The sequence below is a fragment of the Gopherus flavomarginatus genome, chromosome 6 (genome assembly GCF_025201925.1).
Source record: "Gopherus flavomarginatus isolate rGopFla2 chromosome 6, rGopFla2.mat.asm, whole genome shotgun sequence".
NCBI lineage: Eukaryota > Metazoa > Chordata > Testudines > Testudinidae > Gopherus > Gopherus flavomarginatus.
This window is the reverse complement of record NC_066622.1, coordinates 64,970,154-64,987,422: the sequence shown is the minus strand read 5'-3', so window position 1 is coordinate 64,987,422 and position 17,269 is coordinate 64,970,154. Positions and strand designations below refer to the sequence as shown.

At 39.5% G+C, this 17,269-nt stretch overlaps 1 protein-coding gene across 14 annotated transcripts in view; it reads left to right on the top strand.

The window, feature by feature from the left end:
- PPP3CB (protein phosphatase 3 catalytic subunit beta) overlaps positions 1-17,269 on the top strand; it is a 121,883-nt gene that overhangs the window by 48,225 nt on the left and 56,389 nt on the right. For 10 of the 14 annotated variants that reach the window (XM_050960197.1, XM_050960186.1, XM_050960194.1 and 7 more), the window contains exons 9-12: positions 3,012-3,137; positions 10,025-10,102; positions 12,806-12,890; positions 13,796-13,893. In XM_050960197.1, coding sequence (XP_050816154.1) covers positions 3,012-3,137; positions 10,025-10,102; positions 12,806-12,890; positions 13,796-13,893 — 387 coding nt within the window. Of the gene's footprint in view, positions 1-3,011; positions 3,138-10,024; positions 10,103-12,805; positions 12,891-13,795; positions 14,884-17,269 lie in introns of those variants that run through there. The other 4 variants (XM_050960189.1, XM_050960187.1, XM_050960192.1 and 1 more) reach the window with 3 other exon arrangements.

The window sequence follows — 17,269 nt, the reverse complement described above, 5'->3', positions numbered from 1 at the left end:
CCAGACAGGCCATGTTCTTATCCTTACCCAATGCACATGGTGATATCGCCCCACGAGTGCTCCTTCTTCGGATAGACCTTCTGTCACAGAACAACAGTTACACTGTTCACTCAAATCTGGCGAAACTCCACCTGAAAGCATGGTTCCATTATGGTGAGTTAGCTTGTTTGAAACAAGTCAAACACATATTACTAAACAGCAGGAGATCAGCTATGCCGTAAAACTTACCCTTAAAAATTGAAAAGATTCTCCTCATGATGTCAAGAAAAACAGTTGACTGCCACTACAGCACCACTACTGCTAGTGCTGGACTACATGTTGGAGTTGAAACGCTTGGGTCTTGCAACAAACTCGGTCAAAGTGCATCTCATGGCCATTACAGCATTCAACCAATTATTAAATGCTTTCTCACTGGTCTACAGAACTTTTACCCAGAGATTCACCAACCCACTCCAGCATTGGATCGAAACTTGGTATTGAAGTGCATCACCAGGCCACCATTTAAACCTTTAGCCACCTGTTCCTTACAGCATCTGTTCATGAAAGTGGCATATTTTGGTTGCTATCACTTACGCCAGATGAGTAAGTGAGATAGGGGCCCTTTTGGCCGATCCTCCCTACACAATATTCTTCAAGGACAAGATCACGTTATGACCCCACCCAAAGTTCCTACCAAAAATATCATCACCCTTTCATATAAACCAACCAATTCACCTTCCCATGGTTTACCATAAACCACACAGGAATCCAAACGAAACCATTGTGCATATATTAGATGTTAGACACACCTTAGCATTCTAGTTAGATAGAACAAAGCCTTTCCGAAAGTCCCCTAGACTTTGTGTCCATGACCGAACATTCAAAAATAAGTGTTATATCCACTTAGGGTATGGCTACACTTGAAATTTCAAAGCGCTGCCGCGGCAGCGCTTTGAAGTGTGAGTGTGGTCGGAGCACGAGCGCTGGGAGAGAGCTCTCCCAGTGCTGCACGTAAACCACATCCTCTATGAGTGTAGCTTGCAGCGCTGGGAGCCGCGCTCCCAGCACTGCGGCACTGATTACACTGAGGCTTTACAGCGCTGTATCTTGCAGCGCTCAGGAGGGTGTTTTTTCACACCCCTGAGCGCGAAAGTTGCAGCGCTGTAAAGTGCCAGTGTAGCCAAGGCCTTAGACACTATCTAAATGGATCCCCACCTGTATTCAACAGTGTTACCCAAACACACAATACAGAACCTCCAAAGGACATCAGATCCCATTCCACACACTCTATATCGACCTCCATAGCATTTCTAAACAATGTGCCTATAATAGACATATATAGAGCAGCTACCTGGGCCTCTGCCCATACATTTACTGATCATTATGCAATCATTCAAGGCCTGATGCCATAATTGGCCTAACTGTACTCGCCTCTACAATACAGGCGAACCCAAAGTCCCTCCTAACCTCTGAGGGGCACTGCTCTACAGTCACCTGAAGTGGAGCACCCACAGGGACATCACTCAAAGAAGAGAAGGGTACACACCTTGTGCAGTATCTGAGGTTCTTCGAGATATGTTCCCCTGTGCGTGCTCCACTACCCATCCTCTTCCCCTCTACTTTGGAGTTGGCAGTAAGGATTTTACAGTAGAGAAGGAACTGGAGGGATTGGGCTGTGCGCACACTAGATAAAGCACCAGCAGCACTATGAGACATCTACTGCGCACGTATGACCTGCACGGACACTGCTGCTGTAAATCTCTGATACCTGAAATGGAGCACCCACAGGAGAACACATCTTGAAGAACTTCATTTACTGTATAAAGTGAGTAACCCTCTCATACAGACTCTTACACTCACTGAGTGATTTCTAAACAGGCTGGGATGCTCTGTGCTCTGAGCAGTTCACAATGTAAATACAAGCTGAGAAATAGAGGTTAGGGGCCGAGGAACAGTAGTAGGCAATTTTTATACAAGTCAGCTCAATTTGCGGCAAGCCACAGAAATAAGCTTTTAAATGTGGACAGGGAAGAGACCATGCAGATGAGCTGTGGGATGTAGTACCATATATAGGGGGCTGTGTGGAAGGAGGCATGGAAATTATTGTGGGAGAAGCTAAAACAGCGGGACAAAGTTGGAGGCAGGTGGAGAGCAGCCTGAGACTTGACAAGGCATTGTAAGTAAGGAGGGGACAGAGTTAGGCAAACAGGGTTGGCTTTAGGCATTGCGGGGCCCGATTGGAAGAAGCTGCCGCCGAAGTCCCACTGCTGTCTGCAGCGGCAGCTCTGTCACTACTGCGGAGGAAGGTCCCGCCGCTGAAGACAGCAGCAACGATTGAGCTGCCGACTATGACAGTGCCGGGACTTTGGCGGCAACTCAATCGGCTGCTGATGCCTTTGGCGGCATTTCAGTGGAGGGACCCTCCTCCGCGCCAGCAATTGAGCTGCCGCTGAAGACAGTGGCAGGACTTCGGCGGCAGCTCCTTCGGGACGTTGCAGGGCCCTCCTAGGGGCGCGGGGCCTGATTCCGGAGAATCGGCTGAATCGGCCTAAAGCCGGCCCTGTAGGCAAAGCTTTGAAGGTGATGAAAAGAAACTGAAATTTGATTGTGAGTGTGTAGCCAGTAGTCTGTTGATTAAAATGTGGGATAATAAAAAATCTGGAGCCAGTTATACTGTTGTTTTGAGTTGGATGTTTGTGACAATACCTGCAATGGCACTTTTAGTAGTTTTTCCTCTCTGTGTCCATTGTTAAGTTAAGTGTCAGTGCAATTTTGTATTCTCCTTAAAACGTACCTCTTTTAAATTGCAACATAAAGTGATTTCTCATATAACAAAGCTCTGTTCGAAATATGTTCCACTGTAATCATGAGTAAAGGATCATAGAGTGTCTCTTGCATGTATTTTTACATAAGGTGTAATATAACTGTAAAAGTGGGAAAAGATAATTGAATCTCCCTGATGATTTTGTTTTTATTATACTTAGTGTTAAGGATAAAAATTCTTGCCTTAATTTCTAAATGTTGTTTTGCAGCTGCTGTGTTAAAATATGAAAATAATGTGATGAATATTCGACAGTTCAATTGTTCTCCGCATCCTTATTGGTTACCAAATTTTATGGATGTCTTTACGTGGTCATTGCCATTTGTTGGAGAAAAAGGTAGAAACTATGCTGTACAAGCAAACTGCATAAAGTCTTTGTGTTTTGTGTGGGTGTTGCAGGTTTATATTTACATGAGAGAAATTAAGTGTATGATTTCTCTTAAGGAACTATGTTAATCATTGCCACCTACTCCTTTGGTTGTCTCAGTAGGGTGCAGACTTGTGAACACTTGCCCCAAAAGACCTTTTGCAAGGTTTTATAACTCCCCATGTGAAAGTGCTGTAACATGTCCATAAAGGATGGTGATCTGGGACATGAGGTAGTCTACAGCTGTGGGTTCTCTGTTCCCCCTGCTTTTGGATGAGGTAGCTTGATTTTTGTCTGATGGAGCAGAGGAGGGAATGGAGAGGTTTAGAAGAGATGATGGCATTTGTCTGCATAGTCTAATAAAAATCCCCTTCCTTCTAAAGTATCTCTCTGAATCAACACACAGTTTCAATAAAACTGTTTCCACTCTACAGAATAATTTGTTACACTTTCCTAATCTTAATGATGTAGCATTCTTAAATATTGTCTAATTCTGATGGATGTTCTTTTAACATTCTACAATGCCCAGAAGATTTACCTTTGATAAAGGGCAATTTATATATAATTGTTCTCCTAAAATACAATTTAATAGATATCCCCGTTCTACCTCCCTCCCTCCAGAGATGGTAATTTTAAATTTAGGACAATTGGGCTCCAGGTAGGTTTAAGTAAAAAGCAAAGCAGTCATGGTTGAACATTAGGTTGTCCTATTTAAAATCCTACCAATATATGCTGTCGGAGAAAAACTCAGTTCTCACTTTTTGATTGGGTGCAGCAAAGTCAGATACTTTATTTCTCAAGCAATTGCATAGCGGGAGAGAGTGCACTAGGACACAGGGTTTCCCCCTCCTTGGTAGGTATCTCTACAGGTAAACAATTACAGCAAGCATTTATACTTTTTATTACATACAATAATAAGCAACAGCTGCATTTTGTTTATACATAGGTCATCTTTATCTTATTTTTCTCACTTCTATTTAGACTATAGTCTACATTCCATATCTAACACAAGGTCACAAGAACTTCTCACGCAGTTCTTTCCCATTCGCCTCACACAATCCTCGCTTCTACAAAACTCGCGTTATTAGGGTTAGCCTGACTCTTGCTAACAGAGACTGTCATGCATTGAAATCCGCTTCAAATCCCTGTCAATTCTTGCTCTACTTCCACAATGCTATAGTATCTTGGTGAAAGGATTGTAGAAAGCTCTTCAAACGTATCTGAAAAGTACTCTTGAGACCAGTTGCATAAACGCAGGACTCTAGATTTGGATTAATATTACCTTCTGAGAGAAATTACAGTCGGATAGTTTAGGCTTGTTTTAAAATATGCTCAGTGTATGTAGCAAATTACTTTATGGATTTCAAATAAAAGAAAGAATAAGTGTTGGAAAGAGTTTTCTGTTCATATGTAATTACGTGATGAAATCTAAATGTCAAGACTCATTAGTTTATATAGTGATCTTTTGGACAATTGATTATTAAGTACAATAAATGTATAATTCTTATTTATACAGTTTGTAGGACACGTATAGTGGTGGCAGCTGCTCATGAAGATGTAGATTATTTTTAACTTTTCAGTGTTCATTTGGGATATTACTTGATTTTGCTTACTTGGGCTGGTAATTAGAGAAGCTTGCTGTTAAGCGAGAATTTTTTTGTTCAGCCAGCATATGCTTACTGCTGCAACCACAGTGCATTTTAGTAAAGGCCCTTGTATTTTCTTTCTGTTGGCTTTCAGAAATGCACAAACTTTGACATTTTAACCAAAGGTTAAATCTGGCTTTGCCAGTTGGAAGAAATTTACGGCAAAATCCATTTTAAATTAAAACAAAGGCAGTATGGTCCATTGCCTTTCTATTCAGGTAGATAAATTTTATGTACTTGTAAAATTGAGTTTCATTTCGGACCATAATTAAAGTTGAGAAAATTCCAAAATATAAATTATCTCCATTGTACTGTTGAGTGATCATTCTGAATTCTTGATATAGAAAAAACACTGTTTAAAGCAGCATTTTTAATTTAAAATCTTTTTAAATATTACATTTGAAAAGCCATATACTTGGTTTTGGCTGGCTGATTTTGCTTTTGGGGCTGTCCGTTCTTCAGTCAGGAGACCCAGAACAGGATCACTTTTGGGGTTCTTACTCACAGGCTTTGTTACCCAGGGTTTTCAAAACCCAGAGGAGTGAGAACTTAACTGTTTCTGTCCAGGCAGTGCAAGGAATAAATCAGTGGGGACACAGCTCCTCCATCTGATAAATGTTTGATACAAACAAGTACTTTTATCTAAAACTACTCTTTATTAGGTCTCAAGCGCATGCACACACATGCACGCTATAGCAGTTCGTTCAGAGCAGACTGTAGAGACTTTTATATTCATCAAAGTCTGAGGTGGTTTTGAGGAATCAACAGGCTTCTGAGGGCCCGCCTTCCCTCCAGCTGCTGAGGAGTTTTGGTGTCCTCAGACTACTTCCAAATGAATTCTTTTGCCTTATCTTTTATAGCTAACTTAAAAAAAGCACATAACTCATAGTGACTCCTAATGGATCACCATAGTAAGCCCTGATGGATAACCAATTCTCCTAGTTTCAGCAAACTACTCATTTCTTATCAAAGCATTTCTAGTCATAACAACAATAAAATTTGTCTCAGGCACCTAAAACCAAGGTTGGCTGTCCAGACATTCCTTCTATTTTGATTACCAGAACTGCAGACATGGAGCTGCCTGGCCTTGCTCCTGAGCCTAAAATTATTCTTAGCTACGTGATGTTTGATTTTCAGCTAGCTGTGACTGACCACACAAAATAGCTGACAGCTCCAGTACTGCCACATTCGGGAGTAACATGCAGGAATGTCAAATTCTGGGTTACAGCTTTGTAGAGAAGGATCCTGTAATAGTTGTGCAATACTTGAGCCCTGCTGCTTGTCCATCTGTTTTAATGTAACCAATGGCATTTTTTAAAAAAAGCTAAACTCTCCCCAATCCGGATATTTCAAAGTGTTCGTGTGCTTCTAAATAATGCATAGAAAATGTCTCTCTCCCCATACATGCAGTCACTTATGCATACCTCATCATTGATGTGTAAGGATATACAGAGAAGGGTATGAGAATTTAATGAGGTTTATGATAACTTTAAAAAAATTACATGAGGAGTGGTAGCACATCTTTGTGTTGAATTGTAGAGGATTTTCGGGTGAGGCAATGTCTTTTTATAAAATGTGTAAACATTGGGCTCTCTGAATATTTTAAAAATGTAATAATGGGAAACCCTGATGCAGAAAATCAAACTTTCTTTATCAGTTTTTAACTCTGACTCTTGCCTTAAATTATTAGCTGAGGATTTTGCATATTTATTAAGTGTAATGTTGTTTAAATTTACTTTTAAAATCTGTCGGAGGAGTTCACGTCTGTTGTCTCACAAGAACAAAATATGGAAGTTATGGACAATGAGGCCTTGTCATTTAAAGGACTTCTGTTGTATGAGATTATAATATATCTTATGTTACACAGTGCCAAGCACATTGTAGGCACTTTGCAAATAACAGTAAAAAATGCTGTATTCTTCTTCGAGTGATTGTTCATGTCCATTCCAAGCCGGTGTGTGCGCGCCGCATGCACGCCAGCTGGAAGATTTTCCCTTAGCAGCGTTCATAGAGTCAGCCCTGGCACTCCCTGGAGTGGCGCCTCCATGGTGCCCTATATAGGGGCCCGCTGACCTCCTTTAGTTTACAATTTATAATTTTATAATTGTAATTACAGCCCCTCAGTTCCTTCTTACTGCAGGTGACGGCTAGCTGTAACTTTGCTCGCTCTTGCAGCAAGCTTAGTAGTGTCCCTATTGAAAGTTGATAGTTTTTGCGTAAGTTCATTAGTGTTAGTTGTAGATAATAGTTGTTGGGGAGCTTGCCCCCAACGTGATCATCGTCCTGTCCTGGGGCATGCCCAGGTCCCCAGGGTTTAAACTCTGCACAGACTGCAGGAAGTTTATGCTAAAGGATGTCCTGCACTCTTCCTGCTTGAGGTGCCTCGGAGAGGCCACCAAGGAGACCACTGCACTATCTGCAAGTCCATCCCAGGACTCTTAAGGACAGAGAGCAAAGACTTAGAGTGCTCCTGATGAAGGAGGCCTTGCAGCCGCACGCGGCACTCAGTGCCTCTTCCACGGTGCGCAGCGCTCTGGCACCGTTAGCAAGAGAGGAGGCTCAGTCTGAGAACTCTTAAGTCCCAGCACTGGAGAGAATCAGGACGTAGAAAACCAGCCTCCATGCAGCACCAATCACCATCTCCAATGCCCGCGAGAAAGAAGAGGCAGGTGAGAGGCCGATCCCCCCACCAGGACCTTAAAAGGCTGGCAGCATCCACAAGTGTGGGACAAGCTGTGCCACAACCACACCCTCCAACGGTCCCGTTGGCTCCTGCCCCCGTGCGGGAGCAGTCGAGTCCAGACTGATCTAGGTCCCCAGACCTCAGCAAGGATGTGCACCTCCCTTCTACGCCAGAGGCGTTTGAGTCAACCTTAGACTTATTAAGCCTCCTGGCACCCCGCTCCGGAGGGAAGAGCTGCCAGGACGGCCTGACCCCTGATCCAGTCAATGGGCAAGCCAGTCATGATGATGCCACAGGCCCCGCCCTGCCCCGCTCCGGCGGTACCAGTGCAAAGGGAGCGTTCCCCGGCCTCATGGCACCACTCACCAGCGACAGTGGGTACTTCCTCTCCTCAGTCTTCATATTCAGAAGCCTCGGAGACAGAGGTGGAATCCCATCTCTCCAGTAGATCAAGGAGCAGGAGATCGGCTTTGCAGACAAGCCAACAACCTTATCTGGTGCCGTGGCAGCCACCCTCCCAGTGGCCGTTATGGACTCCCTGGGCTTACCATCAGACTCTGGGATAGATGCATGGTCCGCGCTCCAGGTCTGCATCGGTTTCTTCAATGTCGGTGGCTCCAACGCAGATGCCTCCACCACCGGCACCTCCGTCCGACAGGAGTGTGCCACAACAGACTCCTGCACCGCCTAGTCAGACACCGGCACCGATGGGGGCCGTGTCTTCAATGCCACGGGCGCCGCTCAGCACACCTCGTCATTCAGTGTCGACCCCGGTACCAGTCGTGGTGCCGCATCTTACATCCGCACCAACTACGCTACCTGAATACCGTGTGCTGCAGACCCCTGCAGAGGCCGATGGTAGTGAGGGCGGTCCTCTGCAAGTGATCTCCTCTTCGTCGCCCAACGAGGCGCTCGTGGGAACTTCAGCGGCACCGGCCCTAGAGGACAACTGAATGCTTCTACAGCTACTTAAAAGGGCTGCACAAAGCCTATTGATCCAGGTGAAGGAGGTCGAGGTGGATGTAGACACAATAGTGGACATCCTGGCTCACTCGAGCCCATCTCCAGTTGCCCTACCATTGATCAAAACGATAGCTGACATGTCCCGCACCCTTTGGCAGTCACCAACTTCTTTGGCCCCTACAGCCAAAAAGACAGAGAGGCGCTACTTTGTATCCTCTAAGACTCCAGGAGCAAAGAGCTGCCAGAGATTTTCCCCGCTGCAGAGAAACATTCCAGCAGAGGGGAAAGGCTCTGGTAGAGGGGAGGCAGTGGGGAAAGGCTCCAGCAACTCCCTGCTGCTAAGCGTTTCCCTGTTGCTAGGGCAGAAGGAAGGCACCTTTCACTAACGTGTAGCTATACACTGCAGTGTGGGTGCAGCCTGATTTTTGCTGCTGAATGTAGTTACACATACCCTACGCACTGCTTCTAGCATTGTACAGTGTAGACGTAGCCTTTGTTTGCTAAGTAGTCAGCAAAGCATCGTGAAATTGTTTGATTTAGCTTGGCCCCATTAGATAGTACAGTAATAAGTGCTAGAGAGATCCCTAAGATGATTTGTCATTTTATTAATATATAGGGTATTCCAAATTCATGTGAAATGTTCCCCATTTACTTTAAAGATTATTGGAAAATCTGGCTTAAACTTTTTTTCTCCTCTGTGTGCCTTCACTAAATACTTTGAAAGATTCACAGTTTTTTCTTGTCATCTATACACTTGTATGGAATTACAAGGTACCTTCCTAAAAGAGTAACCTAATTGGAGCAGATTCACAGCTTTTTGCATTAAGGACACTCTTTTCGAGCACATGAAAGGTGTGGGGTGGGCCATCATGCTTTTTAATAGGGCAAGGCGTTTTTGCATGTAGTGTTTGTTTATTTTTTAGTTGATATAAATATTATGTTGGCATTTATCTATGTCACAAATGTAAATAATATTTTTAAATGTTGGGTTCCATTTCCCCCACTGGTTTTCTCTCTCATTCCTTCCCTGTTGCACCATGTTATGGTTAATCGGGGAGACTGGAAATCATCCTCCAAAGGCTGCATTTAGAGCCACTTTTTTTTTTTTTTTAATGACACTAGCTAACTGTTCAAAATTTAGTCTGAATTGATCAGCTTTTGTACAAATACAGTTTAGAGTTTATTGGTTTTTCATCAGATTCAAGATTGCTTGAATGTAGAAATATCATTACTTTTGAAAGGAGATCCTTTCTAAAAAGACCTAATTCTGGACCATGGATGTGGGAAAAGAGGGAAATCTGTGATGCTATTCCAGCACTCTGTCTTTGGACAGTGCTGTTACTTTAGGATCATATTTTATGTTTCATCCCATGAATATACACATTATGAAAAGTGTCTGTGTCTGGGAGAGTAGATTGCTGAGCAGCTGAAAAAATACATATTAGGGGGTGAAATTTTGTCAGCTATACATACATAAGTGCAGACAATTTGTTACACCTCACATATGAATTAATATATGTAGCAGTGTGTAGTCAGTTAATTCATTATCATTCTTTTCAACACAGTAACAGAAATGTTGGTGAATGTTCTGAGCATTTGCTCTGATGATGAATTAATGACAGAGGGAGAAGATCAATTTGACGGTAAGGTCACCTTTGTATCTAAAGTATTATATTGTCATGGAAACGTTTCTATAGTAGTGGTTGAGACTTTGACCAGTTGTATTATATGTTGGAAAAATTTTTATTGTCTTTAGGGTTTTTTCTTTTCTTTAGATAGTATTTTTATATTTGTAATATAATATCTTGTTAAATAATATTATTTAGTGTACTGTTCAACAGAATATCTTCAAAAATTCCTAGAACTTACTTTACCGGAAGAATAGAGTTGATTTGATACTATACTTGGATAAAAACCCTTCTTGACACTGTCTCTGTTTTGGGGGCTTCAGAATTTAATCTTTATTTATTATATTAAAAACAGTAACAAAGAAATTGTACTGTAGTAAAAAGCTGTATTTTCAGGTCTTGAAGGTTTTGATTATCTGTATGAGCTACCTGAACTTTTCTGGCATTTATGTTGTTGCCAGAAATGTGAAAATTAAAAATACAACCTTAGGTCCTGAGCATTTATTGAGTGTGCTCCCTCTTTAGTACAGTAGTTGAACTATTTCCTAATTTTGATTGTTTTTATATTTTTATCTCTTCTCCTTTATAAGTTTCTTTGCTTGGTCTATTCTATCTTCTCTTCATAAATTCTCCAAATACTTGACAAATTTTGCTTGCTTATCAGAATTGTAAAATTTATCCAACATTTTCCACTTTTTATTCAACTAATTTAAGTGTAGCAATTTTTCATTTCTTTCACTTTTCTTTTCCAAATTCATTCTTTATTAGTACTGCCAGATAAAATATCTTGGTTTTTTTAAATTTATCTCACTCACTTTTTTTCTCCATCGTTCACTTCTTTTTTTCCTGCACTCTCTATCTGAAGTACAACTCTCGTATGTCAATAAAAAAGGTACAGACCAGACAGAATAGTAATGTCTTGAAATATGACTTCATAGATTCATAGTATGAATGTTAATAGTACAGAATACGTTTATATACTGGGGTGTGTGTGTGTGTGTGTGTGTGTGTGTGTGTGTGTGTGTGTGTGTAGAATTTTTGTTTTACTATCAGTCTGTTAAAAATATTTATAAAGATTTGTATTTGTGTAATCAGAAGTCCTATTCCAAGATATTTGTCTTTCTGTGCATGAAAATATTTCTCCTTTCTTCCATTCCTCTTTTTAAAAGAATGAAATTCTATAATCTCTTTCTAATATTTTATCTTTGGACCTGCATGTGTAGGGAGGATTCACTTTGTCTTGTTCTTTATAATGATTTTTAGTGTGAACATTTTACTTCAAAATTGTGCATGAAATATGTTTAGAAAATGTTCCAAAACCTTGTTTGTATGGTACGTTTAGCATCTTCTAATTAGTTTTAGATGGAAAAAAGTAATATGTACGCTGTGCAGTTTTACAGAGGTGTTGATATCATAGTTGAAAATGGATCTATTAACTTAAATCTAGTAGCTAACAAACATTTTCCCAAATCCCAAACTGTAGACACTTTTTGTTCAGAAAAAATTTTCTGATTGTGTGATCATTTGGTCAACAAAATATTTGAAGTCCGTACAGATTCTGTCATTCGAAGATTGTATTGCTGAATAATATTGCTGAATGTGTTTCAGATTAATAATTGTATTGCACTTGGCTTGTGGAAGGTGTGGAGTATATAATTTGGCATTCGAAGTTCACCCTCCGCCTTTTGGCTTGCTTTGCTGGAACGCAACATATGGCTATATCTCCATGTACGCAGTGCGGATGGTTTCTTCCCCAGATGACTGAATATTCAGAGGAGACTTTTGAAGTGTCCATAGCTTTAAGGGTGTTGATTGGTCTCTGGCTGATCTCTCCATCTGTGGGTCAGCAGGAGAGAGAAAAATTATCTGTGGGGCCTTCCTTCTGCCTACAGTAAACTAAACCAAAATAAATGGTAGGGATGAGGAGAGAGCTCCTGCGCTGTAGCAGATCAAAAGGAGGCAGTGATGGTCCTCCTTTTCCACTACAAAGCCTCCTTGGTAATTTTTGTTTACATTTATATCTTTCCCCACCAGTGTGTCTCCCTCTTTTGTGGAACATGCAGCATTTATTCCAGTCCTTTGGTAGTGGTAATTCCTGCAAGTGGTGCAAATTTACAAGTGAGAATAGATAGTCCCTAGAATTGGGAGGTAAAGGAGTCCTCACATATTCCAGCTGACTCTGCAACTGTCTGACACTGAACTCTTTGGTTTTGTTTTGAATTTTTGTGTGTATGTCTCTGTCTGTCTCTTTGTGTGTGTGTTGTTTTGGAAGCCTATGCAGAAAGGCTGTCTACCCTTGGTTAGTAGAGTCTGACAAAGAATCAGTACCAGAACAGTAACCTTTTGTGTCTTGTACATATCAGCTGCTGCTATGTTGTGCTGGTAGGGCTTAATTGATTCAGCTGTCAGTGAAGAATTTAGTAATAGAAAAGCCATGAGAATGAAATGTGATAGTTGTGAAAGCTACAATATCAGTAGTTTTGATGATAACTAGATTAACTTGAGGTTTTTTTCTTTTTGTGGATGAGGCATTGGTTTTACTGGCCCCTTTAGGTGAGCAAGGCCAGTTTTATAATCAGCACACACTTAAATGTTTTGAGTGTTGGACTTCTCTTAGGAGAGTTGTTGAATTTACAAAGTTGTACTGAATTAATGCATTTTTATAGAATTGTGGCCCTCTCTTCATGAGCTTGAGACTTTTTTTTATTCCATTGAAAGTAGGTACAGCTGCAGCACGAAAAGAAATAATCAGAAACAAAATACGTGCAATTGGCAAGATGGCAAGAGTCTTCTCTGTTCTGAGGTAATTACACATTCTTTCTCTCCTCAGTAACCCTGTTATATTGGAAGAGAAAAATCTAATCCAGGCCACTGGATGTGAAGTGTTCTTCATGCAGATCCATTAGGAATAGCTTAGTTAAAATTCTGGCTTCACAAGTTGTTCTAAAAGCTTGCTAGTGCTGGGGTATTTGGAGAGAAAATATTTTTATTTTGAAGGTTACCTTTGAGACCTAGAAAAAGTAGAGCATGTCTCTTTTTAATCAAACAGCTAATCACTGTGTCCTAATTACAGATGTCTGTCTGTCTGTCTGTACCTTATGAACAGATATTGAAATGATAGTTGTATAACAAAGGGGATTGGGGCTGGTTAGGAAAATGTCATGAAGCTCAGGATTATTCTGTTACAGATTTTAACACTGTACACTTCTGTAGCTGCCTAGGGTTCAGGCATAATCAATTTTACTCCAAAGTGTGTTTTTGCCCAAAAAACAACATAGATCAAATAGGTATTATTTTTCAAACTTGACTCCCTTCCTCCCTCTCTCTCTCCCTCGCTGCCCCCCCTCCCCATTTACAGAATCTTTAGGCCAGACTTTGAGCCACTTGATCCCACTGATGAGCAGTTACTCTTAAGGGTAGTTTAATTAAAGCCAATAAGACCACTCATGTAAAAAAAGGGAAAGCAGTCTGACCCATAATTATTTTGCATATGTGTTAAGTTCTAGACAGAGGAAAAGACTAGTATCTAGCGGATAATTTCTTCCCTAGGTTGGAAAGTTTGCCCATAGTTAATCCTTTGAAGTTTGAGCTGTGTTAAATCTTGACATGGATAAAATATAGCAAAAGTGTTTCCTTATTTTATTTCAATTCTTATTTAAGTGGCTTTATAGTTTAAAAAAAAAAGTCATTGCTTTTCTTCCACCATAGGGAGGAGAGTGAAAGTGTGCTGACACTCAAGGGTTTGACTCCCACTGGAATGTTACCTAGTGGAGTGTTGGCCGGAGGACGACAGACTCTGCAAAGTGGTAATGATGTTATGCAACTTGCTGTGCCTCAGATGGACTGGGCCACATCTCACTCTTTTGCTAACACTACACATAATGCATGCAGGGAATTTCTAATGCTTTTCAGTTCTTGTCTTAGTGGCTGAGATAAGCATAGTGTTATATGTTAATCAGGCAATGTGAAATGGATACCTAACCAGGGTATAAAACTAAAAGCAAATATTTAGTAGTGTTAGATCAATATTGTCAGTCTGAGCTTCCTTAATTTAAAAATTTTCAGGTGGCACAAATGTCTCAGATGTGGGGTGACGTATAGAGCTGATAATGGAATTTAGAGTTATCTGGTCATTACATTACAGAAGTGCAATGTAATTCTTCATTTTTACTTGTCCACTTTTCATTTAAACAGTTTTATTACAGATATGTTACTAGTTTTAATTGGTAAATGTCAAATACTTTTTTGATGCTAGTATTAAGAAACAGATGCAGGCTGCTGAGCTTCATTTTTCATTTCATTGACAGATTGAAATGTGCTGCGTTTTGTACCCTGGTAATTAATGCCAAAGTTGTTCTCTATGTTGTTTGTCAAATGTTCTATGTATAATTGACTTCCCTGAATTGTCCTTGTAACATGCTGTTTCCTTCCTCTGCAGATGTAGCTGCTTTCTTAGATCTGTCTGTCTCTCTCTAGGTATAGCTGTATGTCTGTATAAGTGTTAAAATTAAACCTCTTTCCCAGATACTTGTCTGTCTCTTGATGTAGAAGCAATGGTGTAGCACCTTGTTTTTGAGGCTTGCTGCATTTGCTGCTGCACATTGTCTGTGCATTTTGAAGATTAATGTAATTGAAAATATTAAGTAATTGTTATAAAATCAGTTGAGAATAAAGGGATTGAATATAAATCTTGTAAATAAGTCAAAATCAAAGGGTGTTTATTAAGTGTGCATATATTTTTGCATGAAAATAAAAAGAACTCTACACAAAATATACCTGTAATCTGGTTCATTGAATATTTTTGTAAAAGTTGATTTTTGTTTGTTTGTTTGTTTAAACATGGAATCAACTTTTCAGAAGACCATAACAGATTAACTAGGCATAGGAGAAATGTTACGAAACTCTTACAAAATGTGTCAAAAGGATGAAGTCCAAATTTATGTTAATTGTGGTAGATAATTAAAATATCAGGTTGGAAACCGGACTTCACACGTGCAGCACTCTTAAACATAAATTACTTGAATGCATTCCAACTTTCTGTCTTGGGCATTTGTATAGTACCAGACACTGTCCGAGCACTGATTTCTAGCAGTATTGAAATATTTTAATATATGAACAGAAACACATTTTTACACAATCTGTTTTCCTAGAATAGCTGCTTTTTGTCATTTTGAAATTTAAATACTTACAAAGAAAAATTCAGAAATTTCAAATCAGATGTTTTAAAACCATTTACTGAACTTTCAATTAATTTAACAGAGCTCTTCTTTAATAGTTTGAAATATGAAAGTCACATTTTTAAAAATTTTTTGATGGGTTCATGATGTCTACAAGTTAAGTTTCTATGTTCTATTTATGTATGTGATTGTTTTGTGAATGTTGTCAATAACTAATGGTGTCTGTTCCTCAGTCCATCCAGAGCATTCCAGAAGAATACATTGTAGTTTGTTTGTATTTTTGTTGTTTAGTGAGATACTTTGTTGGTTTGTTTTTTTTATTGTCTGTGCTCTAATTTCCTCTCCCTCATTTCCCAGTTTTTCTTCATATTGCATTATAAACACCAGAGAGAGGATCAAACTGACTAGAAAAACATGTTTTGTTAACATAACACATGCAGCATATTACCACTAGAGGAGACAGCTGGACATTTGTAAAGTATGAAAAGGTGGGGGAGGTTGGGGGGAGGGGGTGTTTTTTCCACTGACTCCAGAATGCTTTATTGCGGTATTCCTTGATACACTGAATCAATACATTAGCTATTTCATTCTTGTTTCACTGTTTCAAAATAATCCAATTGTTAACTTTTCTTAAAATATAATTTAGTTCTTACTGATCAACATGCACCAATTTATTTAGATTTTTCTCTTGTACTAACTATGTATTCATCTTTTAAACAGAACCTATTAAAGATTTTAAATATAAATACAACACAGTTTCCAAGCTAAAAAAGGAAAAGTTCTGAAGTAATGCAACTATAATACAACCTCACTAATTTACACTTTGTTAAATCATCACACAATTGGTGAACTCTGCACTTCTTGGCAAATATTTAGTAGCCAATGCTATAGTGAGGTTCACATTGAAAAGATTTCATTATTTTTAAAAAATACTGTATATTTACCAGTATAGTATAAAATGTCATAAATAATTACAGCTAAACTACATTTTAGAAAATAAATTATCAAAGCCTGTTTTGTGATGTATAATCCTTGCTTTTCTATTGTTTTTGTTCCCTTGCTAGTTCACAAAATTCAGTAATGATCAGTGGGTTTCCCAGTCACTAATGCTAATTAGCGAAGCTCTCTTATGTTGATAATTGGAAAAATCATCTGTTTGCATCTGTATGTGTTGTCAAGGCTCAATCTGCTTCCACTGTGTAGTTTTTATTTTAGTGGGGTTGTATGTGGTTGAAGTGATTTTGGTCGAAACTTTTTTTAGGAGAATAGATAGTCTATCCAGATATATTTGTAAAATTAATATTTACTTTAAGTACAAACACAGATATAAATAAACCAAATTAAACATTTTTAATTGGAGCTTCAGAAATGTAATTTGGACCCAACTTCAGATTTTGGCAAGAAATACCTACAGTCAGAACTGTTTCGTTTTGAGATCAAACAAAAAATGGGCACAACAGTCCTTAAAGGGACAATAAACTCTCTACTAAGTTATTAGAAGAGACTATGATGTTAAAAAACAAAAACAAACAGATGATATTAGTACCCTGTCAGTGTACAGACATACCTGAAATAATTTGTTCAGGGTTAGCCACTGGGGGAAGAACCGATTGTCTGGGATAGAATGCAGCATAGGGCACCTAAAATGATACCCAGTCTAAAGTATCTAATTTGTGAGGAAGGGTTAAATAAACTGATTCTCTTAGCAAAATAAGAGACCACAGTGTAACAACATAAATTCTAAGCATCACGTAAAGGGGTATAGTAAATAGACATATATTTATTGCTGATAAGAGCAGAGGAGACAACCTGAAAATTAGAGTAAATGGGGAATACCAGCATAACTGTATTACACAAAAGGAAGTGAGCATATTAACCACTTGAGAAACACCTGCATTCATTTCTGGAGGAGGGATTGAAAGAAATTCAAGGTTGTTGGTACTGAGATACATTTTTAAAAGGGAAGGTATTTTGGGCAATATTGCCTTTGTTCGTAACAATTTTT